Source organism: Branchiostoma lanceolatum, chromosome 4 (assembly GCF_035083965.1).
Source record: "Branchiostoma lanceolatum isolate klBraLanc5 chromosome 4, klBraLanc5.hap2, whole genome shotgun sequence".
NCBI lineage: Eukaryota > Metazoa > Chordata > Leptocardii > Amphioxiformes > Branchiostomatidae > Branchiostoma > Branchiostoma lanceolatum.
The window spans coordinates 30,206,004-30,230,914 of record NC_089725.1 but is presented as its reverse complement, the minus strand read 5'-3'; the positions used below and the strand labels follow the sequence as shown (position 1 = coordinate 30,230,914).

The 24,911-nt window shown below is 46.1% G+C and overlaps 1 protein-coding gene across 1 annotated transcript; it reads right to left on the bottom strand.

The window, feature by feature from the left end:
- Positions 1 to 2,896: 2,896 nt before the first annotated feature.
- Positions 2,897 to 21,653, bottom strand: LOC136433967 (programmed cell death protein 2-like). Its single transcript, XM_066426597.1, has 6 exons — positions 21,243 to 21,653; positions 9,339 to 9,468; positions 7,876 to 8,051; positions 6,846 to 6,965; positions 6,480 to 6,593; positions 2,897 to 5,543 (listed from the first exon to the last, which is right to left on the bottom strand). The coding sequence occupies exons 1-6, from the start codon at positions 21,651 to 21,653 to the stop codon at positions 5,370 to 5,372; spliced, it is 1,125 nt and encodes a 374-aa protein (XP_066282694.1). The 3' UTR covers positions 2,897 to 5,369.
- Between the last annotated feature and the right edge of the window lie 3,258 nt (positions 21,654 to 24,911).

Here is a 24,911-nt window from a genome sequence, read left to right as displayed (position 1 = left end):
AAGTTCAAAGGTTTGTACCTACCATATAACCAGATAAGTTCTATCCAGCCAGGTTCGTTCGCTAATCTGCCCAAGCTCAAATGGTTGCGCTTAGACGCAAACCAGATAACTTCCATCCGGCCAAGTACATTCACTAATCTTCTTGAGCTAGAATATCTGGACCTACGAGAAAACCAGATATCTGTCCTTCCCGAGTCTGCTCACAGCATGTTGTCGGCAATCAGAACTGTACGAATTGACAAGAACCCCTGGCAGTGCGACTGTCGGATGGTTCCCTTCAGAATGAAAATGACTGGGTCCGCTTCATTCGAAGACCAGATAATATGTGCCCAACCTGCCTATTTCCTTGGCTTAAAGCTTAAAGATGTTAACCCTGAAGACTTGATCTGTAACGAGAAAACCGCATCAACACTGCCTGTTGATATCCATGCCTCATTCACCTCATCTGATGTGTTATCATCTGCTTCGTTCGGCAACACAGAAAACAATACTAGCCCAACAGCACATCCTGTAGGATCAGCCCTACAGCCCCTTGGTAACCAATTCAAAACTGCTAATAACAATTGCAATGTCGCCGATTCTTTTCCCAATACTGGTATAATCAAACCACTTCTGACTCAACAGAACGTCCGAACAATGGCACCACTAACTACACCCCTTGCAATCACTTCAGATAGTTCCCATGAATCTGTTTCAAGTTTCACCTTGCCTGTTCTCATTGCCTCTGTCGGTGGTTCATTCATAGCTGGCATTGTTCTAATTGGCAGTATCATTCTTACGATCTGGTTCAAGAGGAGGAACAGGCATCCTCCTTTAGGACTAGATCCCAATGCTGTTGGTGGCAACACAAACACAGCAGTTTCTGTAATGAACAATGATTATGGAGATGTTGGAAATCATGATGATCAAACAAGGAAGGGCCAGTCTCAGGCTAACACACAATCTCTGAAAGTCAAAAATCCATCACATAGCCAGGTGGTACCTGCCTTAAAGTCCAATCCTGTCTACGCAGTTGTGAGGAAACCACCAAAGAACACAACTCCCAGTGTTCATGATCAGACAGGGCAGGGTCAGGCCATCACTGAAGCCAACACAAACACCACAAATCCTGTTTACGCAGTTGTGAGGAAACCACCAAAGAACACAACATCTCCCAGTGTTCATGATCAGACAGGGCAGGTTCAGTCTCAGGCCATCACTGAAGTCAACACTCACACCAAACCTACTGCATCAGTCCATGTCCATGTCCATGGTCAAACAGGGTATGAGGCTATCACTGAATCCGCTGACACTGAAAACCCATCATACAACACAAGGGCGACTGCCTCAAGCTCAATGCTGCATTCTTTGTAGTTCATAAACTACCAAAATGCATTTTCTTATTTTTCTTGTGTTTTTTTTTCTTTTACAAAGAAATTCTATCTTTCTGCAAGCATATCATTCTGTATACAAGACAAAACTAAAGTCTCTGTTTTGGGCAAGTTCAAGAAACCCATAATTTTCTTGCTAAAGCTGATTAAAAAGTTGTGGGTCAGCATCAGGCCATCAGTGAATCCAACACAAACACCACAGCTACAGTAGTGACCAGTGATCATGATCAGTCAGAGCAGGGTCAGTCTCAGGCTATCACTAAATCCAACACAAACACCACAGCTACTGTAGTGACATGCCATGATCAGTCAGAGCAGGGTCAGTCTCAGGCCATCACTAAATCCAACACAAACACCACAGCTACTGTAGTGACATGCCATGATCAGTCAGAGCAGGGTCAGTCTCAGGCCATCACTAAATCCAACACAAGCACCACAGCTACTGTAGGGACCAGTGGTCATGATCAGACAGCTAGGGCAGGTTCAGTCTCAGGCCGTCACTGAATCCAACACAAAAACCACAGCTGCTGTAGGGACCAGTGGTCATGATCAGACAGCTAGGGCAGGTTCAGTCTCAGGCCGTCACTGAATCCAACACAAAAACCACAGCTGCTGTAGGGACCAGTGGTCATGATCAGACAGCTAGGGCAGGTTCAGTCTCAGGCCGTCACTGAATCCAACACATAAACTACAGCTGCTGTAGGGACCAGTGGCCATGATCAGACAGGGCAGGTTCAGTCTCAGGCCGTCACTGAATCCAACACAAAAACCACAGCTGCTGTAGGGACCAGTGGCCACGATCAGACAGGGCAGGTTCAGTCTCAGGCCGTCACTGAATCCAACACAAAAACCACAGCTGCTGTAGGGACCAGTGGTCATGATCAGACAGCTAGGGCAGGTTCAGTCTCAGGCCGTCACTGAATCCAACACAAAAACCACAGCTGCTGTAGGGACCAGTGGCCATGATCAGACAGGGCAGGTTCAGTCTCAGGCCGTCACTGAATCCAACACAAAAACCACAGCTGCTGTAGGGACCAGTGGTCATGATCAGACAGGGCAGGGCCAGTCTCAGGGCGACACTCAATCCTTGGATGTTAGAAAGCTCACATATAACACAAGGTTATCTGTTTTAAAGCCAAATGTTCTGTTCACACCAACAACCAACCCAAAACCTAAAGGTGTAGGCAGAGGGAAAACTGCTGAACAAAAAAGGCCCCTGGACCTAAGAATTAAATCAAATCAAGTCCACTAAAGATGATCCTTCCCTGCCCCAGTCCCCCACCACCGTCACCCGTGCTTATGGCCTGTGAGCCATCTCGCAGTCTCACTTGTACAATGTGGACTTTACACAAAACAGCCCCAACCCAAAAATACAGGTCTAAGGCAATTCACTAACAAGGCAATAGTAAGAACCCCCTAGAGACGAGCCTCCCCAACTGATGCCCAGTCTGAGAAGTCAGTATGTATGTCTATAAAAAATGATGACCTTGAATGGCATCCTAAAGGTCAAACACCCTTCTTAAAGGTTCACAAATCAATACATATTTTATTCACATTTCTATGAAAAATAACTTCTGTATGGATAAACCAATTTGCTTATTTGTATCTTTATGCTCCTTGTACCTAAATATGGTGAAACTGAGACCAACTGTTTGGTACTGATGCAATTCAGTGTCGGACATGTATGCAGAACAGATGGTCACTAAAAACCTCCTAGATCAGTTCAGAACAATTGCACTTTATAGACAGGCATGTTGATTTAAATCTTCCCAGAGCAGTTCATAAATATACCTATTGAATACTGCTGTAGTACCTGTATTTGTACCACAGCACTGTTAGTGGTGTTACACTTGTGATTGCTATGAATGGATGTATTGAAACCATCTTGTTACATGGTTGTGAAAGTAGGAGTAAACCCTACATGAATGGTAACTGTGAGATTTTACTTATTTGAAGAATATAAAATAGTCAAAATTCCATTATCATTGATTAGCATTAGTAATGTATCAGCACACTCTGTTTATATTTTGAGTGACATGTTTACAGAACTGAAAAGTTTTTATTACTGTAACAGTGTGATTCACCACTTAATAATCACTTGCTCAAGTGTCTATAGACGAATTGACTTTATCCCAAAATAATTTTGCATTTTGCAAAAAAATGCTTAGTCTCCATATAAGATTAAGAAACTTAGCTTGTAATTGTAAAGTTAAAGCAGATTTAGATGTGTTGTTGATGTTGTATAAATCGTTTGCATTGCTGGAACAATTATGTATACAGCAAGTGATTTACCACTGACTGTGCTGTTAAGCTATCAATCAGACTGACAATATCACAAGCTGATTTTACATATGGTTTGTGTCCATAAGAATTGAAGCAACTTAGCATGTAAAGTGTAAATAGATTTAGATGTGTTGTTGATGTTGTGCCTTTGAGAAACTCATATTTGGAGTAATAGTTTGCATTACTGTAACAGTTCTGCATACAGCAAGTGATTCACCACTTAGTCACTGCTTGCTGGAGTATCTATCATCAAATTGAATGCATCTTGTTTTAGAGCTGTGGATTTGGGGCATAAACTACTTGGGGCAAAATGGTCATATGTGTCGTACGATCATCGTAGGGCTGCAAGCTGGTCATGAGGGCATTACTAGTACTGGACGTTTCGAACATCTTAGAACCTTGTCAGCTTGAAAATTCTACCACATCAAAATCATACTTTGGTCTGCAAAAAATGTGACCGTGCCGTTAAAGGACAAACTGATTGAGCAAAAATGTGTTTAGTGTCCATAGAAATTGAAGAAAATTTGAAGCATGTTAAGTGTTAATAGATTTAGAGGTGCTGTTGTGGTTGTTGTGCCTTTGAAAAAATCAATTTTGTATAGTACTTTCACATTGTTGGATACTGGCTGGGACTGAAAGAAATGAACACTTCTTCTAATCCATCACAGGAAGACATACTCAGTAATTCGTACAGTGAAAAGCTGCAAGAAAACTGGTTACACCATGGAAGGGAAGTACATTGTACCAGTAGGCATGTATATATGTACATTGTAAAGCAGATTGCAAAATAAGCATATACATGTCAATGCTATTTCATACAATATGATGTTTAGATTCTTTAAAAACTGAATACAAGTATCTTAACAAGAAAAATTTTGACTATCAGTTGACTAAATTTCATCTGTACATGTCCTGTAGCCGTGTCCATAGAAACTCATGCAGTATGCTGTCCTTTTGTCATAGCAGTTCACACATGTGTAGACAGCTACGGTGCCCCAGTCAATGCTGTCTCAGAATAGTCCTGTTTCCATAGAAACTCTGGGAGGTATGCTATCCCTTGGTCAGCTGTTCACAAACATGTAGACAGCTAACAGGTGCCCCAGTCAATGCTATCTCAGAATAGTCCTGTTTCCATAGAAACTCTGGGTGGTATGCTGTCCCCTGTTCACAGCAGTTAACACATGTGTAAACAGTTAAGACGTCCCAGTCAATGCTGTCTCAGAATAGTCCTGTTTCCATAGAAACTCTGGGTGGTATGCTGTTCCTTTGTCACAGCTGTTCACACACGTGTAGACAGCTAAGGGGTCCCAGTCAATGCTGTCTCAGAATAGTCCTGTTTCCATAGAAACTCTGGGTGGTATGCTGTCCCCTGTTCACAGCAGTTAACACATGTGTAAACAGTTAAGACGTCCCAGTCAATGCTGTCTCAGAATAGTCCTGTTTCCATAGAAACTCTGGGTGATATGCTGTCCCCTGGTTACTGCTATTTACACACGTATAGACAGCTAAGGAGTCCCAGTCAATGCTGTCTCAGAATAGTCCTGTTTCCATAGAAACTTCTTGTAGTATGCTGTCCCCTGTTCACAGCAGTTAACACATGTGTAGACAGCTAAGATGCTCTGGCAGTCAATGCCGTCTCAGAATAGTCCTGTTTCCATAGAAACTCTGGGAGGTATGCTGTTCCCTGGTCACAGCTGTTCATGTATTTGTAGACAGCTAAGGTGCCCCAGTCAATGCTGTCTCAGAATAGTCCTGTTTCCATAGAAACTCTGGGTGGTATGCTGTTCCCTTGTCACAGCTGTTCACACACGTGTAGACAGCTAAGGTGCCCCAGTCTATGCTGTCCTTGAGGCTGTCCACCTGTAGGTAGTTTAGAAGCTGTGGCATCACCTGAGGTGGGAAGAACAGGACCAGCACATGATACCTGATACCAACAGTGAGGCACAATGAGCAATACATCAAAAGACAGACACAGTGTACTTAAGTTGAGTGTGTGTGTTGGTGTGTGTTTGTTTGTTTGTTTGTTTGTGTGTGTGTGTGTGTGTGTGTGTGTGTATTTGTGATACCATAGTATTATACTGTGTGTGTGTGTGTGTGTGTGTGTGTGTGTGTGTGTGTGTGTGTGTGTGTGTGTGTGTGTGTGTGTATTTGTGATACCATAGTAGTATACCAGGGGAAGGAAAGTGGGTATGCACTACACCAACTTAGCCTGGATACCAGCCTTCTGAGGCTTGTCTCTGCCCCTCCTCCCTGCTATCAGTATCAAAAGCAAACATAAATCTCAATCTAACTAAAATGACAACCAGGTTGTGACTTAACTGCACTTCTAGTAGCCATCCAACTGGTCAGGTGACCTGGAACTAGAATAGGATGGATTCCAGGCTATTCCCAACCCAATGCTGACCTTACTTGGGGAGCGGTCGGGAGCAAAGTCGTGGGAAGATCATCAATGTGTGACAAGGGCTTTATTCAGGGACAGGGTTGGTTTGTTGTAATGTTCCCTTTAGTTAAACTGTTTGTTCCCTTCTGAAAACAATTTAATCAGGTTGATACAAGTGTAGAACATAGGATATTGTTGGAGTTTTCTTTTTGCACAACCGGTCACTTCTTACCTGCTGACATTTTGGTGTCTGTCAGACACCTTCTTCAGAACTTCTGACTGGAGTACTGGGATTGTGTTCTCGCCGCAAGAGCACCAACTTCATCGGCTACTTATAGCGGCAAGAAGCAGTACTCCAGTCAGAAGCTCTGAAGAAGGTGTCTGACAGACACCGAAACGTCTGGCTGTGTAAAGAGAAAACTCCAATATCCTGTTTGTTCGCTTACCTGAAACTCGAGCTGCCTAGGTGCCCCACATGGACAGTCCGGGATGTCCTTGGTACCGGGGACATGTTGCCTGGATACCCACAGGGGGGCCCCGCCCAAGTCGTACCTCAGCACCTAAGATGTGGGAGAACACAAAGTTAGACATCACAATAATTTGTATACAGAGATTTTGTCATCAATGTAGAAATGAAGACAATTTGACCTGGGTGACTCTCTCATCAGTTGAACTGCTCTTTATGAAGGTCTGCCTGAAACAGTAACTTTCCCCAGGAAATAGCAAGGGATTACAAATATCATGAAAGAATTATTTCTTTCTGAGACAAACATTTCATATTTATGACCATTTAAGGTCAAGGTCACCCTGACCTGTTCCGGCTCTTTCCTGACCCTCCTCCTGAAGACGCGGAACTGTTGGTCCTCCTCCGTCTCCTGTCTGGCAGCGGCCTCCAGGTCCCTCTCCTGCAGACCTGCACCTCCACCACGATCCTGGGGGAAAAGGAAAGTACGATCCAGTTTAGCTCACTGACGAGCAAATCTTCCACTGGTCGTGACAAAGAGGAAGACAGACGTACATTTTTTTTTCTACAGGTTCATTTTACCGGGGAAATTCCCCCTAGCTCTTTTCGAAAAGCACAATGAACAGTGGACCACGGCTTAACGTCCCGTCCTAAGGACTGCGACCCTTTCTGGTAGCATGCTTGTCAAGTGAGTGACACAGCAGGGATTGAACCAGTGGCTTCTAGTTACAGAGGGAAGAAAGGTGTGAGGGCATCTTTTGGATGCCCCATACTAAGAAAATAAAGAAATTATACACCCTCTTTTTACAGAGGACACCCAGAAGACACTTTGATTCCCTGGTAATTACATACACACATGTGTTCCCTACACATGCACACTGCCATAATAGTTTGTTTTTTTCCTCATACTAGTAGACACTGGGACAGCATGAAAATTGATTGACATGCAAAGCTACCAGGTAATTCTTAATCCATAGAGCCCATTGGGGAGCTCTGGCAACGACTGGTTCCCCCCTCCCCAATTTTGATACACCCTGTCTGTAAATCCAAAGTATAAGTCTGGAAGAAGAGAACAAAGTACATGACATTGGACAGATAAACATTAGTAAGTCCCCATGCAGTGATGTTGAGCAGCTGACATAATATGCGATTGTATGGGATCACTTTCACTTAATTTTGCTTAACCAGGAAAGCTACATTCATTTTGACCTGCTTTTCAAGTAGTCCTGGGTCGAACATTTAACAACAATAACAGCAATAGTCATTGTGTACACTATACATGTACACTGCAACAGTAACATAACATAACACAACACAACATAAATAAATCAACAATATCAAAAACATAGATTCAGCATTAAATTACAATGCAAACTTACCTGATTATGTCTAAGCTGCCTCATATACTCCTCATACTCCCTCAGCTTCTCCTCTTCATCCTTCCCTGCATCCTCCGTCTCCTCCTCCTCCTCCCTCCACTCCTCAGGTTCAGTCACCAGGTCAAACTCAGGGAACAGCAGCTGCACATGGGACGTGGGGAGACTTGAGTCTTCAGCTGTAGGGAACAGGAAGGTTACAGAACATTCTTCTGTAAGTCAAGCACCATTAAAAAAAACTGACTGAAACTGTTTCATGGTTTTCTCAGTGGTAATGGAACATTATGACATCAAATTTGTTTCGGTAGGTCAAGTTAAAGAAACTTGACTGAAACTGAAGCACTGCAATCCTGAAATGTTTGTGGTGGTATATATTATCTTTGTGGTTTCCTTGAGTGCTCCTCCACTGAGAAATCCTGACACTGCGAATATGAGTTTTTGTGCTACAGTTTTTGTTCTGACCACAAATTCAATTAACTCGCTATGCCTCATAAGAAATCTAACAGTAATGGGGCCCTCTCACTGACATGCAACTCATTGGCGCCTAGTTGGCAACTAGTTACAAATGACAGACGCCAACTAGTTGCGCACAGTTGCCAAGTAGTTGCCACGCGGTTTCCAATGAACGCCAAGTCGTCTCCTGCGACGGCGATTTTTTTTGCCAGTTAAAAAAAAACGCAAGTGGTGACTGGACGCGAACTAGTTGCCAACTAGTTGTGAGCTAGTTGCCAATATTGGCTCCCAATTTAGAACCATTAGTTGCCAATACGGCAATAGGTCTCCATCAGTCGCCAAAAAGGTGTCATCTATTTGGTAAAAAGTAATAAGTCAGCTTCAAGGTTTGTTTGCTCTAATGAATCTATAAACATCTATAAACATATATCATTGCACATACATGAGACAAAACACATAATAAAGTGAAATCTGGCACTAGTATATAGTTTGTATCAGTTCCATTTGGTAATTTCTGTCATTGTAAAAGTAGTCTAACGTCAAGGTTATATTTCATGATATGTTGATCATGTTACACCATGTATCATTAGTGAACATCCTTTTATCACTGCTGATCTTTTTTATGCGTTTTAGTAATTTTACATTGGTTTTTTATTCAGCAGCAACACTGCGGTTTCCGATACCCTGCTCAGAAGGGCTACATTTGCAAATGCGTTGCGCGTCAGTGTGAGTGCTAGGCAACTGCGCGCAACTAGTTTGCGTCTGTCATTTGCAACTAGTTGCCAACGTCGGCAACCAGTTACATGTCAGTGAGAGGGCCCCTTAACAGTGCCTCATAAGAAATCTAACAGTGCCTCATAAGAAATCTAACAGTGCCTCATAAGAAATCTAACAGTGCCTCATAAGAAATCTAACAGTGCCTCATAAGAAATCTAACAGTGCCTCATAAGAAATCTAACAGTGCCTCATAAGAAATCTAACAGTGCCTCATAAGAAATCTAACAGTGCCTTACCCCCACACGCGACCTTGTGTCCAGCCTTCCAGTCCAACACCTGGTGCGCCTTGCCGCAGTACCTCGCCTGGTGGCACCTGGCACAGGCCTTCGCTCCCCCGCAGCCGCACACACAGCACAGGTTCCACACCTGGGCGGGCGGGGCATACCAAACAGTGATCATTATAGATTGTAACCTTTTTGGAGATGATAGAGCTGGACTCTCAAGCCACATCAGAAGTCACAAGAGAACTCCAGAGGTGCACAGATAGTCTTCAGAGACTGGACTGCCAAAGAAGAAGAAGAAGAAGAACCTTTATATGAAAGACAGAACGATACACATCAAAAAATATAAGCTAACATTCTTAGCACCTCGGGAGTGCCCTTGGGAAAGGCACTTTACACCAATTTCCTCACTTCACTCCGGTGAACACTTTGGTTAGGGACGTCCCTTGGATAGGACGTTAAATGGAGATCCCGTCTTTGAGGAGAGCCACACCTCAAGCATGTAAAAGAACCCACCACATTTATAAAAAAGAGTACTAGTAGGGTTCATTTCCGGTGAGAGTGGACCAAATAAATCAGTCCAGACTCCAGATATGCATCTTGTACTGTTCAGTGCAAATTTATAAACCTGGTGAGATACCCCTTCAGGCGGTTTACCGGGTATGCAATAGAAACAAAGAAACATGTCCTGTTTATGCATCTATATTGTTAATACAATGTACCCGGATATATTATCGTATTGTATAAAAAAATATTTTCACTACACCTATCTTAATGTTCTGAAAACCTTGTATATAAGTTAAGGTAATTGTGAATAATCTTATGAAGCTAACAATGTATAATGTAGTCCCAGTTCAATTCAGTGCACACGTCGCATGCACTGCGAAACTGTGAATGTGATACTTTTTAATGATATGAAATAAACCAATCATCAAACAAAAAACAGTTCTAATATACCGGTTGCAAATGTCAGATGCAGATACAGTTACTGGTTAGTATACCCAAACACATCATACAGGGGTAGCCGTGGCGACTGTTGCAGGGCTTACTTTTACTTACTGTCCTGTATATAGCCCGTACAACTATAATAATAATAACCTTATTGTACATTCATGCCCTATCGCGGGCTTATTTTTAAGTACAGGCATAAAATACATGGTGTACCGACATATGATGATGTGACAGATGGTCTTTTTGGGTAGGATCTGGTCTATTACTCTTACGTTACGATGTGCTCTCACCACACTAAGACGTGTATATAACTATACTATGTGCTCTCACCACACGAAGCTCTCACCAAATATTGCCAAGACTCGGGTTCGGTTACAGTTTGATGTGATACTTTATTCAAGATACTGCTGTCGATAACATACAAGGAATACAATGTAATATGAACGTAATAACATAAGATACGGATACCTGTACAGAAGTTGAGTTGATCGTGGTGATACTAACCTAAGCCGGTCTTGAAACGGGACACTGATGTTCTCTCCAGTACTTACTCTATGTCTGACTACATGATTGCTCCTTTCAAGGCGGTGTTCAGCTACTTTTATCACATTTTCTGGAGGCGGGGCTTCGCGAGCGCGGCGGGGCGTGGTCATGCTGACGTTAGGACGCGCCCGTGTCACGTGCTCCCCAACCCGTGACCTCGGGCCATCCTACGCTAATATGACGCCTGTTACACCATCCCCCCGGTACGCTTAATGATGCTCCCGCATCATTCAACTTAACCTTAGAAAACTAAGCTAACTAACTATTTAATAAAGGTTATTAAAAACTTAACTAGCGAACTACAGAACGATGGCGACTGGATGATACATCCTACAAGAAGTCGGGTAACATCGGCATCAAATAACAGCATAACAAAACATAGCATATCATAAAACAAAGTATCCCGACCATGGCATACATCATTAACTAACTTGCATACAACATGACATAAGCGAGATAAAGACCCAAATCACTGATACACATGATTGACCACAATAATCAATAAACAATACACAGCACAATCATTTTCATAATAACAATCAATCAATCAAAACACAGCATAATCAAGTTCATAATAATCATCAATCAAAACACAGCACAATCAAGTTCATAATAATAATAATCAATCAAAACACAGCACAGTCAAAGTCGACCAAATTCCAAGTGAACACTGCAGGTTCCAAGCATAACATTACATTATTTCAAGTGAACACTGCAGGTTCCAAGCATAACATTTCATAATTTCAAGTGAACACTGCAGGTTCCAAGTACAACATCATTCAAAGATTCTAACAACAGAACAAACCATGTCAAACCCGGTCGAACCGGTATAGAGCGTTTTTGCTCGGGAGTCCGCTGTGTTTTGCAGCGGGTCCTAGATTGCAGGACGAGGAGGGGACTAGAAAGTGCCAACACGTTCGGAAGGGAAAACGGGCCCCAACGGAGAAGAGAACGAGGCGGTCCCACCACCTTAAACTCCTTGTTATTTGACCCTAACAAAACTACGAGTCCGGCCTTCGTGGGATCACTTTTTAGGAGACCCCCGAATGACAACTGGAAGGCTCAAACTGCCAGAACATATTTAACAATAACAAAATCGAAGACATGCTAAACACATAACAAAATCGAAGACACATTACTATAACCAAGTCGAAGAGGAGGATGTTTAACAAACCGTGGGTACAAGGGTACGGAAGCCCCATCGAACGAGCGTGATAGGAGGAAGGGCAACCCCGAGAACAGACTGGCAGCGGAGCTGCGGTACACGCCAAGGTAGGGAAATTCAACCGTGCTTGTGGAGCGATAACACCTTGCTCATGCTGTGGGGCTTACTAACGCAACATTAGTGATCCTGACGGAGAGAGTGCTGGTCTCCCGCAACTCATCCGCGAGGAACTCACCGGCAAAGCACTTCCCGTTTCTATTTAGTTTGACGTAGTACACTAGAGGTGGGGGCGCCCTAACCGACCTACCACGTGTACGAGGGACCTCAAGAACGGACGTAAAACGTTTCCTCTCCTTTAGACTTTTGCAATCTTGGTAGGTTTCTTTAGGCCAGCAAAGGCCCGAACTAAGGTTGTCATAAGGTGGGTTATCGGACTCCAACTGTTTGGCGGGGAGTCGTCAGTTAAGGGTTGCAAGGGAGGGGCAGGCGGACCTACATTGCACGGTTCCCCCCCGGGACACGACCTATCCGAGGGATGGCACTGACTAGTCAACCCCACACCCAGGTTATTGGTGACACGGCATACATTGGGGTGGACATGGTCTGTATCACTGTCACTACTAGAATCATTGTCAATAAAAGAGATGTAATTGTTCATATGTTGTGGTGGTCGACGACGTCGGCTGGGTCGCTGAGGCAACGGTGACTTCGGGACGGTTGACGTCGTCGGCGCAGGTGTGCAAGAAGACGGTGGAGCAAGTATCGTGTCAGGAACAGGTGCCGTGTCAGGAACAGGTGCCGGGTCAGGAACAGGTGCCGGGTCAGGAACAGGTTTCGAGTCTGGAACAGGTGTTGGGTCTGGAACAGGTGTCGGGTCTGGATCAGGCGGCTGGATGGTTTCCGTCTGCGCCGAGATAGGTGGCAGGTCGTGGCCAGGAGCAGACGGCGGTGAGTGTGGATGGCGCCGCCGCCCCACAGATACCCGGTGCTGCTCGGGCAAAGTTTGGGTCGAGGGTTGGCCTGGAACAAAAGAGGAAGGGGGCCCCGCGGAATTGCTTCCTTGGGGGGTTACGGGTCTCGAGTCCGCGTCATCATCATCGTTGGCAGCCAACTGGGCGTGGCTCTGCTGCCTGGGGAGGGAATTTCTATTGTTACCTTGACTATTTCTAAGAGGACACTGTAACTTCCAATGGCCTAGTCGGTGACATACAAAACACGGACTTGTTCTCGGTGTCGGCCTTCTCCGAGTAGAGGGTTTCTTGCTGTGGACAAAACGTTGGCACAATAGTACAAATCGCTCTAGGAGTGTGGCTACAAGGCTGTCGCTACTCGACAAAACGCTTCCACCCAATCACTATATAGTCTCTCCTCTGCTCCTGGAGAGCGGCATTTTGGGACAAACCAAGTGGGTGCCCCTACTCCGGCCGCAGGCGCATATCTTGTCATGCCCTGGTCCGCGTAGGCCTGGCACCCCAAACCAAAACCAAATTGTTCCAAACCGAAACCAAAATGTCCCATGCCGCGGAGCTTAACTTATACAAGAGAGGAGAAGACGTGGGTGGACCGTTTGACAGCAGTTACACTTTGAGACGCCACACAAACCCTAGAACAGATTCACATGAGCAAGTTACAACTTTGCGACTGTTACCAACACTAATATCATAGAACAGCCAAGAAACACAACTAGCACCGGAGAAAAGAGCCACATCCAAACAAAACGACAACAAAACAAGAACACGTCAGGAGATTATGACTATTCATACACTGGGCAAGACTGACCGAGATAATTACCAGGAGTCAACGAGTTACTCGAACCATATAGAGCTTCGGACTCGTGGAAAACTTTTTGTCCACCAAAACCACAAGACATAATATCAACTGGCAATAACAACGATGACTGGTCACGAAGAAACAACAAGCATATATAACAGCTACTCCGGATCGATTTCGCGATTTTTTAACAGGAGAATCACAGTTCACAACGACATAACAATTTATAACCGAGGAAATTAAACGCTAGAAACCTCCGAATTCGACAACAAATTTGAGTGAGCAGGTTGCTGCGTTAGAAACAAACAGAAAAACATATTCTACGCGTAAGCTTGTCAAGAACGTTTAAAACCACATTTCATCCAATAAGACAAGCGAAAAGAACGAAATCTCAAAACAAGTCAACCTACATAGTACTGAGACATGAGACAACTCTGCAACAAATCAAATAACCCACAAAGCAATCTGCCAAATCAATAACAGCAAGAACGTTTTGATTTAGCCACAAATGCAAACAAAAGTACCAAGAACGAACATGTGCATAGTTATATTAAACTTGAGTAAAACGACGGAAAATTTGGTCATGGAAAGGTTCGGGGGATCGTGATGCGTGACAATGCGGAACCATCAAAGGGTTAGTGCGAAATTGAACACAGCAAAGTCGGCTCGAAGACAGTGCGACGAAATTTAAATGTGACAATTACCTCCCCGGAGGTATCGGCAACAACAGAGAAAACGGGGCTTTGCGGCATAGGAAAAATAGCACCTCTGAGTTGCCAGGGAAGTGTGAATAAAATGGAAATTTGGCGGTGACGATCAACAGAGGGGTTGGCATGTAGGCGCCAAGAACGGACAAAAGATGTGCCGGCGAGACAAGATGTTGCGAACTAGGAGAAAAATTTACATTCATGAAATTCAATGGCGCCGCAGAGCGAGCCAAAGAGTAAGTGCTAATTAGTGAATTTGGCTGGGGGTCGGAATTTATGAAAACCGCTACCTAAATGCCACGCTAGCGAGCACAAAAAATCAAACAACACAAAATCGGCAAAACAGAGTTGTTTGCGGCAATAAGTTTGCAACGTACAGGTTCAACACGGACGGCGGGTTTACCGGGACAAACAAAAGCCACACGATATAAATTGATACAAATTGGCACAGCGAAACGTGACGAAGCTCAAGTTTATGCTTATGTCGGATGAAATCAACCGGGGCATGTAGCGGAGAATTTTAAACGGGACGGATCGGTAGAAACTGTCGGAATTTGCTCCGCGCGAGGGATTGGTGCAACAACACACACACACGAGGGACAAGAATCACATGTACAAGTCGAAAAGCAATGTCGGAAAACTCGAAAACACAAGTTAACAGTAACAAATCAACAAGCGGAATCGGCAGCAGTAAACTGAATATCACAGAGCAATACTGTACCTCGGTGTTTGGGAACCATGTGACAGATGGTCTTTTTGGGTAGGATCTGGTCTATTACACTTACGTTACGATGTGCTCTCACCACACTAAGACGTGTATATAACTATACTATGTGCTCTCACCACACGAAGCTCTCACCAAATATTGCCAAGACTCGGGTTCGGTTACAGTTTGATGTGATACTTTATTCAAGATACTGCTGTCGATAACATACAAGGAATACAATGTAATATGAACGTAATAACATAAGATACGGATACCTGTACAGAAGTTGAGTTGATCGTGGTGATACTAACCTAAGCCGGTCTTGAAACGGGACACTGATGTTCTCTCCAGTACTTACTCTATGTCTGACTACATGATTGCTCCTTTCAAGGCGGTGTTCAGCTACTTTTATCACATTTTCTGGAGGCGGGGCTTCGCGAGCGCGGCGGGGCGTGGTCATGCCGACGTTAGGACGCGCCCGTGTCACGTGCTCCCCAACCCGTGACCTCGGGCCGTCCTACGCTAATATGACGCCTGTTACAATGACACTGACGACTTCTATTATACTAATCTAAAACAATGGCTCTATAACTACTCTAATTCATAGTTTCGGCTTCTTCTCGTCGCCACGGCTTATACAGGGTATGCGTTTGGGTCGGGGAAAGGAGGTAAGTGTAACAAGGTATTGATCGTCCTTACCTCGTATCCGTGGGCTCTACAGAAGGTGGAACTTCGTGATGGATTATGTTGTCGAACTCGAACCTAACTATCGCTAAGCGTGCACGCTCTAAACTAAACTGAACTGTAACAACTTGCTTGAACTTGCCCCAACGCAACGCAACTAACTTCAACATCCGGGGCCTCGATCAGGGCTGACCCCTGACCTTCTAAACCTGGTTACACTGTCCTCCCTCCTATGAAGACACGTCCTCGTGTCTTAGAATCCCAATCTATCCGGGGGTCTCCCCCGGCGTCGGGAGCGGGTTGTAGTGGGTGCTAGAGCGTCACACACATTTTGACTCTGGTCTTCGTTCATTGAGCAGTACCACTCTCCGTCTGGATCTATCTCAGCAGCTTCATGTGCTGTTATCCTTCTCCAGCTGTCACAGGAGTCACACTGCACCCAATCCTGCAGCGACTCTGCGTCTGAATCCTCAGCTGGAGTCTCCTCGGCAGGTAGCTCATCTGTCAAAGAATCTTCTGCTCTCGCTCCAGTTTCCTCTTCCGGCTCTTGCACATGGTACTCCTTGAGCCTGTTGAAGTGCACTACGACCCTCTGTCGTCCTCCCACTCGCTGGACTCTATAGGTAACATCTGACATCCGTGTCACCACTCTGTAGGGTCCTTTCCATTTTGGGAAGAACTTCTTGCTCAATCCTCTCGGGACGGCTGGAATAGACAGCCAAACTTGGTCCCCCACGGAGAAGCCTCCTCCGTGGCATTTTCTGTCATACACATCCTTTTGGCGCCTGTGGGCCGTTTCCATGTTCTGTCTAGCTCTTCTGTAAGCCATATCCAATTCTTCTCTCACTCCCTGTGCCTGAACGTCTATCCCTCCAGCTGGCTCTGGCCTGTCCACAGGCCACATGACGTCGGCTGGTACCCTTGCTTCCTCACCATAGGTGAGAAAGAATGGAGTGTAGTCTGTGCTGGAGTGGACACTGGTACGGTAGGCGAACAAGGCTGACTGAAGGCGGGCATCCCAGTCAGTGTGAGAGTCATTCACATACATGGTAAGAATCTGACAGACCGTCCTATTAAATCGCTCGACCATGCCATCACCCTCTGGGTGATATGCCGTAGTTCTCGTCTTCTTAATTCCCAGCTCCTGGCATAATGTGTGGACAATCTGTGAATCAAAGTCTCTCCCTTGGTCACTGTGCAGCTGGTAGGGCACCCCGAACCTGGTGATCCATGTATCAATCAATGCTCGCACCACGGTCGTCGCCTTTTGATCTGGTAACGCTACAGCTTCCACCCATTTCGTCATATAATCAGAGATTACCAAGATGTGTTTATTTCCCTTCGGGGTCTCTGGGAAGGGTCCCATAAAGTCCATGGCCACCCTCTCCCACCGGAATCCTGGGGATGTGGGAACTAATGGTGCCCTTCTTCGCCGGGACCCTGTCTTCCTCTTGGCACACTCTGAACATCCCTTCACATGTAGCTCGACATCGGTAGCCATCCCGTACCAAAAGAACCGTTCTCGCATTCTTAGAAGGGTTTTATCCACGCCTAGGTGCCCACTCAGAATACCTCCGTGGCATTCCCTGAGCACCTGTTCCCTCAGAGTCTTTGGGACGACGAGCTGGAGCCGATAGGAAGTATCTGTGTTATCAGCATACAATCTCCGGTACAACACCCCCTCCTTGACCTCCATCCTCCCTCGGTCGTTCCAATAGCGCAAGCCTTCCTTCCCGAGTGGGGCGGGTTGTTCAGTCTCGTCTCTGCTCTCCAACGCTAACAGCACTGGGCTTATCTCAGGATCGTCGGCCTGCTGTTGCTTGATATCCTGACCGGCTGCAAAAGGTACAAGTAACTCAGGGGGGTCTGAAGCAACCTGGACTGACATCACGCCATCAGTCGGTGCATCCTCTAGGCCGCACTGTCTGCATGGGATCCTAGACAATCCGTCAGCATTGCCATGCTTCTTCCCAGCTCTGTGCTGAACCGTGAATGAGAATGACGCTAACGTCTCCAGCCAACGTGCTACTTGATTCTCAGGCTCCTTAAATGTCATCAGCCATTTTAGGGCGTGGTGGTCGGTACGAACAGTAAACTTGCAACCTAACAAATAGTGTCTGAAATGCCATACAGAGTTAACGAGAGCAAGCAGCTCTTTCCTGGTGGTGCAATACTTCCGTTCAGCTTTGCTCAGCGTACGACTGTGGTAGGCTATAGGGTGTTCACAACCGTTGACTTCTTGAGACAGTACAGCTCCCAGTCCCCGATCTGACGCATCTGTGTCTAAGATGAATCTCTTGTGAAAATCGGGGAAGGCTAGGACCGGGGCTGTGGTGAGTTCTCTTTGTAACTGCCTGAAAACCTCCTTTTCCTCCTCTCCGAACTCAAAGTTCCCCTCTCGGTCGTTGGCCAGCTGGTATAGCGGTGCCGCGATACCTGAAAAGTTTCTCACAAACCTCCTGTAGTAAGAGCAAAAGCCCAAGAACGATCGGAGCTCTCCCCTGTTACTTGGGATCGGCCAGGTTTTGACGGCCTCTACTTTCTTTGGTTCTGTCTCTACCCCCTGTTCACTCACTACATGTCCCAGGAAAGACACCTTCTCTCTCAGCAGTTGACACTTGGTAGTCTTGACCTTCAGCCCTGCATCTTGTAGGCGCTGCAAGACAGCCTCAAGTCGATCCCAATGCTCTTCAAACGTACGGCCAAAGACTATAATATCATCGAGGTACACAAGACAGGAGGACCAGCAGAGTCCAGCCAAGACTAAGTCCATAAGCCGTTCAAATGTCGCGGGAGAGTTGCAAAGGCCCATGGGAAGGGTGTTGAACTCCCACAATCCTAGAGGTGTAGTGAACGCTGTCTTCTCTTTGCTACTTTCCTCTACTTCTACTTGGTGGTAACCGCTCACCAGATCAAGGGTACTGAAGAATTTTGCTCCACCCAAAGCGTCCAGGGCGTCGTCTATCCTAGGTAGGGGATATGCATCCTTCAGTGTACAGTCATTGAGCTTTCTGTAGTCCACACAGAATCGGGTTGACCCATCAGGTTTCTTTACCAAGACTACAGGAGCTCCCCAGGGAGAATGTGACTCCCTGATGATGCCTATCTCTCGCATGCCCTGGAGGCAGCGCGTCATCTCTTCTCGCTGGTGGGGTGAGTACCGTCTAGGTGCAAGTTTCACTGGCCTGGCACTACCGGTGTCAATCTTGTGTTTGACCTTGTCAGTTCTTCCCAAGTCCAGCGGTCCACGTGAGAACACATGTTGAAATCGATCAACTGTCCTATACACACGCCGCCGCTGGTCTGTGCTCAAGTCCTTCCTGTCCAGACCAAGGTCTGACAGGATGCGATCCACCTCTCCTGCCTCTGGAGTAGAACTCTTGGTGGCCAGACCCCTCAGCGTCAACACTTGCTGTGCCCTTGTGCGTCTCTTGGTTCTACCTTTGCCCGCTGGCGGCAGTACAACTTCCTCAGCCTCCCCTCCATCCATAGGAGTCAGCTGTCCGACCTTGGAACCACGCCGTAATGTCACTGGCTCTGGCGACGTGTTGACCAGCCTTACTGGTACGGACCCCTCGGTCGGCGTCACCACGGTTCTGGCACACACGACTTTGTCTTTCCCTTCCAAACTGTTGGGTTCGAACACAGCAGACAGAAAACCTCCCCATCCAGGGTTTGCATCTTGTATGCATCCAGGTACGACGACTTCATGACGTCCCGGGAGGGTAACATCTTCCGCTAAACTCACCCTGCAGACATTGGGGCGAATGGACATGACTTGCAAGGGGCATGGTCTGCCTCGGACAGAGATGGTCTCTCCTACGGTGTCAACTACGGCTCTGACTGACCTCATAAAGTCCATTCCCAGGATACATCTCTCCTGCAAGCCGTGAACGACATAGACCTTCCTCTTGATCTCCGCACCATGCACCCTTATCCTCACCTCCACGGAACCGAGCACTTTAAGTACACCACCTCCCGCTGCTACGAAACTCTGCCAGCAATTCTTTAAGGGCACTTTACCACCCTTTTCCCAAACTGAGCTATCAACACAAGATGGCCCCGCACCTGAATCTACCAATGCATTCAAATTTTGATTCCACATGTCCAGATTTAAATATAACAGTTGCTTGATTTCCCTGGCTTCATAATCTTCATGATCATTGTCTTCAAAATCCTCATTATCGTTGTCACAATCAGAAGAATCATTCAACTTACTGTTCTGGGGTGACTCCTTAATATGCGCTAGTGTGTCACCCCCCACCCCAGCGCCCCCTAGTTTGACGACTTCTTCGGGCTGGGGCAGTTCCTTGCCATGTGCGCACGGCCACCACAGTTGAAACAGATGTAGTCTCTACCACCAGCCTTGTTTCCGTTGTTGTTGTTGTCATTTCCCGGGTTGCTTGGGGTACGAACTCCGGCGTCGCTCTTCGTTACTGCGTCTTCAATTCGGGTCAGGCAACCCGCCATGCCCTCTACTCGGCTCTCCAGCCGGGCCACCCTTTCTTCTAGCTCCTCCTCCCTGCTAGTGCTAGCGACCATGTGCACCGTAGTGCTCTCCGTACCCTCCAGCTGTGCTGCGGCACGGCGGATGTCTCTCAGGTTATTCGGCCGAGGGAAAATGTCGCCCAACCTCTCTGCCAGCCTAGAGGGCTGCAGACCGGTAATGAAATAATTGACCCCCATCTTCTCCCTCTCCGCTACATCTGTTTTGGGGTGCCCGTACTGCAACAATGACCTCAGTCGCATTTCATAGTCGAGTAGTGTCTCTCCGACCTTCCTGTGGAAGTGCAGTAGCTCGTCGAGCGAGGTTTGCTTCCTTTCCCCGGCCCCAAACCTGTCTGATAACACCGTGTGCAAATTTTCCACGTCATTTGTCAACTTGTCACCCAAACTCTCGGCGTACTCTAGAGCCGGACCCTCCAAATGTAGCATGAGGTACATTGGGTAACTTTCTACTTTCCATTGTTGCAATCTGGCCAGGCGAGCAAACTGCCTATACCACGAGCCGAAATTTAGGTTACGGCCTGAGAACTTGGCGAGTTTGATCTCTGCACGTGTCGCCGCCATTTTGAGTTTCTTTGTTCTTTGTCCGACGCGCGTTCCAACTTCTTCTGTTCACTTCTGACACCAATGTAACAAGGTATTGATCGTCCTTACCTCGTATCCGTGGGCTCTACAGAAGGTGGAACTTCGTGATGGATTATGTTGTCGAACTCGAACCTAACTATCGCTAAGCGTGCACGCTCTAAACTAAACTGAACTGTAACAACTTGCTTGAACTTGCCCCAACGCAACGCAACTAACTTCAACATCCGGGGCCTCGATCAGGGCTGACCCCTGACCTTCTAAACCTGGTTACATAAGGGTTAGGGTTAGGGTTCTTGGCCTACCTTCTCCGCCTGCCACACTTCATCTTCAGCGGGAGGCGTGTCTTCGTCCGGTGGCTCGAAGCCGTAGAAGTCGTTCAGTCGCGGCAGCTGGCTGCGGAAGACGCGGAAGCAGGCGCCGCTGTTCCTGGCGTGGCAGGCGGCGGTCCTGCAGCAGAAGACGAACACCGTCCGGTGGAAGCACGTCGTCTGCTCCGTCCGAGGGGAGTACACCTGGAGTAAGAAGACGGTGGGCTTGCCGCAGACGCCGCAGGCAAGCTCGCTCGCCGTCGGGACGGACTTCAGGTCCAGCCAGGCCGGCTTCCCGCCTACTTTACTCGGGAAGAACCGACTCAACAACCTCCAGCTCTCCGTTTCTTCGACAAATCCTAGATCTACCGAGGAGGTTCTTTCTTCACGTCCGCTTTTCGCCATCTTGGTTAGGTCAAAGGTTATTTGGATATTACATTTTTCCTTCGGGGGTGATTGGCTTATTCGGGTGATTGGCTTATTCGGGTTTACCAGGCACCCTGGCTCACTCGGTGATTTTATGAGGTGGTTATAGCAAATGACCAGGCCATATACACCTCGGGCAGGTCATTAACCCATAATTAAAGCACCTCGACCTTGAAACCATTAACGTTATGCCGATGTGAGTCGGTCCTCTTCAAGCCCACCTGTCTTCTCTGGTCCCTTGGGCGTCTACCCATCAAATTCTCAAATGACTGCCTCATCATGCTTGAGGTGGCCTTTCACGGGTGGCAATACGATTTCCCCAGCAAAAGAACCTGGCACCGATAAGTTGAAAATCGCGAATGGGCGCAAAGTTGTTGACTTTCCTATGAGGGGACCGAAAATCCTGGCTACTTGGAAAATGTGTCCCCCTTCACCTGAAATCCCCACAATCCTGTTCCGGCGCAAAGGCCTACAAAGGAGGCTAGGGCGCCCTGAAGTCTGAACTCAGACAGGGGCCATATACAGTAGGTAGGAGATCGTTGCCAAATATGGTATTACAAACTTAGGTCCGCAAGTCTAAACTTTGGAAACTATCATCGCAACCATATCGATTTCATATTGATATTTATCTTCAACTTTTATTAAGTTACTGCTTTTGGTCGTGATGATGATGATTGGTCGTTAGGCCATGTTTATATGATTATATGGATGACATCCGCGCGCGCATCAATTTTCGTCCATTTCCAAAAATTAAAAAAAGGTTTTATATCATGATAAACTGTAAATCGCACAAAGCAGCTGCAAATGATAAAATATATGTCGTAAATTAAAAAAAAAATATTGTAAAACGTCACTAACGTCGAAGAATGTCAAAACCAGTTCCAAAGTCAAAGAAGAAGATGTGAAGAAGTGAAAATGAAGAATCTATCATTCTCAATACCATACTCAAAATTTTGATTTCAAAATTAGAGCAATTTCTTTTCTTGCCAACCCTTTTTTTATTCACACGCTCGCATTAGTTTTGGGGTTCTCAGATGATGTCATCCATATAATTAAACCAACATGGCCTTAAAAACGGCAGGTGCAAAATGTGCAACTCGATACCGCAGTTGAGCTTCACTGTATAGCGGACTACCCTTGGCATACTATTCACTCCTTTTTCCCGATTCCTACTATTTTCCCAGCGATCCGCGGAGCCTGGTAGAGGCTAACCGCAGTCGGTACAACAGTAAACAGGACGGCTGTTTATCGACACAGCTGTGGGTGGAAATTAATTTTTGCTCAATGGTTGTTGGAATGCATGCAAAAATGTCAACATTCGATACACATATTAAAAACAAATACTGTAATTCACTTCATCTTCACGGTAGTAATAATCAAAAGTTCACGGTGTACGGAAAATGGACTACAGGTGAAAATGAGTACCTGGCTTCGGTTGGGGACGCCCCTCAGATAGGACGTTAATTAAAGAGAGGTCCCGTGTTTGAGAAAAACCACAACTCGAGCACGTGAAAGACTGACCCGCTACACTTATCGAGAAGAGTAGGGGTCCTTCCCGGTGTGAGTGGATCATATAAATCTGTCCGGATATGCAGCTTGTACTCTTCAGTACAAACCTGGTGTGTTATGCCTTAAGACGGTTTACCGGGTATGCAATACAAACAAACAAACAAACAATCATATATGACAGGGAAACGGTTGTCAGATGAGATAATATGGCTTTTGGAATAGGCAACAGCGTCTAAGTACTCTCTTGCTGTGTGTGTGTTTGGGGGAGTGATCTTTTCTTGTTAAATATGTGCTTAGAACTGTATCTCTCTTGCATTATAGGAGGGTCTGTATGGGGGGTCCCGACAACGCTTTACGCGGAATTCAGAAGAACCCCCTACGTATTGCGCTCAAATCAAGGAAGGCGCTTACGCAAAGGTCGGTCGCCTCGCTACTTATTAGGTGACTAAGATGGCTTTCCCTTCGGGAAATAAAATTTATAAAAAAAAGGCTGCCTACGCCTTGCAGAAAAGAGCATGCAGGCCCTCACATAGTAGTCCACAAAGTTGATTAGATCTACTGTGATAAAAACAGTCATCTTGAAAACACTCCATAAAGGTACGTACTCGCATGGCACATGAATTATTGCGCGAGTTATCAACAACCTGCTGAATTCTCATTAATCTGCCCTCATCCCAGGGAGCAAACATTTCAGGAATTTACATCAACAAAGGCTTTCGTGAAAACAGCTCTGTGTAAAGCTAACATGGGGCGGCCCTACTTTGATTGGTGGTCATGACGTATACAGTCCTTGGATGAGTTGTTTGCCAGTGGTTGGTCACAGTTGTCTGGCCACAACCTCTGCAGGTGTCATCACTCACTCTCTCCCATAGCTTAGTCAGCCGCAGAGGCAGCATAGCGTTCAGTAAAGATTCTCCATTGCTGGCGATCTTCTGCCAGTCTGGCCATTTGGTTGGCTGTATGACCGGTCCACTCCTTCAAACCCGTGATCCATGACAGGTGTCATAGAGTTCCAAATATGCCGAGGCGTCGGGAACAAATCGTTTTAGCCGTATCACGGATCACCATAGTGAAATGATGGGCAGGTCAAAGGTCAAGGCCGCTGAGACATAGACAAAACTCGTCCAGACGTTATTATACAAACCGGCCGTATAAGGGGCCTTCACCTTTGACCTGCACATGCGCTCTTGGATACTGAAATTATTAATCAAGGGTATAGGGGTTGCAAAATAAACGACATAATTCTAGCCGATTCACGCATTAAGTTATAAGTGTCCGATCGATATTCGAAATCTTTGAAATAATTTGGTGCGAATTTTGAGCTACTGTAGACTTTGGTCAAAGATATACGAGGAGTTGGACTAGAAGCACCTGTCATCTCATTACCACGCAGACCACGTGACTGTTGCCAGGATGACTGTAGGGAGACGAAACTCCGCTAACCTCCGTTTTAGGCTCTGAACCGGCCTTTTTTGGAGCTAATATATATATATATATAAATACTATACTTTTTGCAACCAGTCCGTAACCATCAGTCACCCCCGTAACCATTTTGCCGGTAGAATGGTTACGGGGGTGGCTGATGGTTACGGGCTGGCTGCAAAAAGTATATTATTTAGCCCCCAAAAAGGCCGGTTCAGAGCCTGCAACGGAGGCTAAAACTCCGCCCCTTTGTAAAATAAGGCATGTGTTTGTATGTAATACTAGAACTCGGCGTTACTAGTAATT

Bases quoted from the DNA above. Each gene is read 5' to 3' on its own strand.
- LOC136433967 (XM_066426597.1), bottom strand. From the start codon at position 21,653: ATGGCGAAAAGCGGACGTGAAGAAAGAACCTCCTCGGTAGATCTAGGA. The intron at 9,469-21,242 runs GTAGGCCAAGAA...CCGCCCGCCCAG, and splicing joins AAGTGTGGCAGGCGGAGAAG to GTGTGGAACCTGTGCTGTGT. The intron at 6,594-6,845 runs GTCAGGGTGACC...CCCACATCTTAG, and splicing joins TCAGGAAAGAGCCGGAACAG to GTGCTGAGGTACGACTTGGG.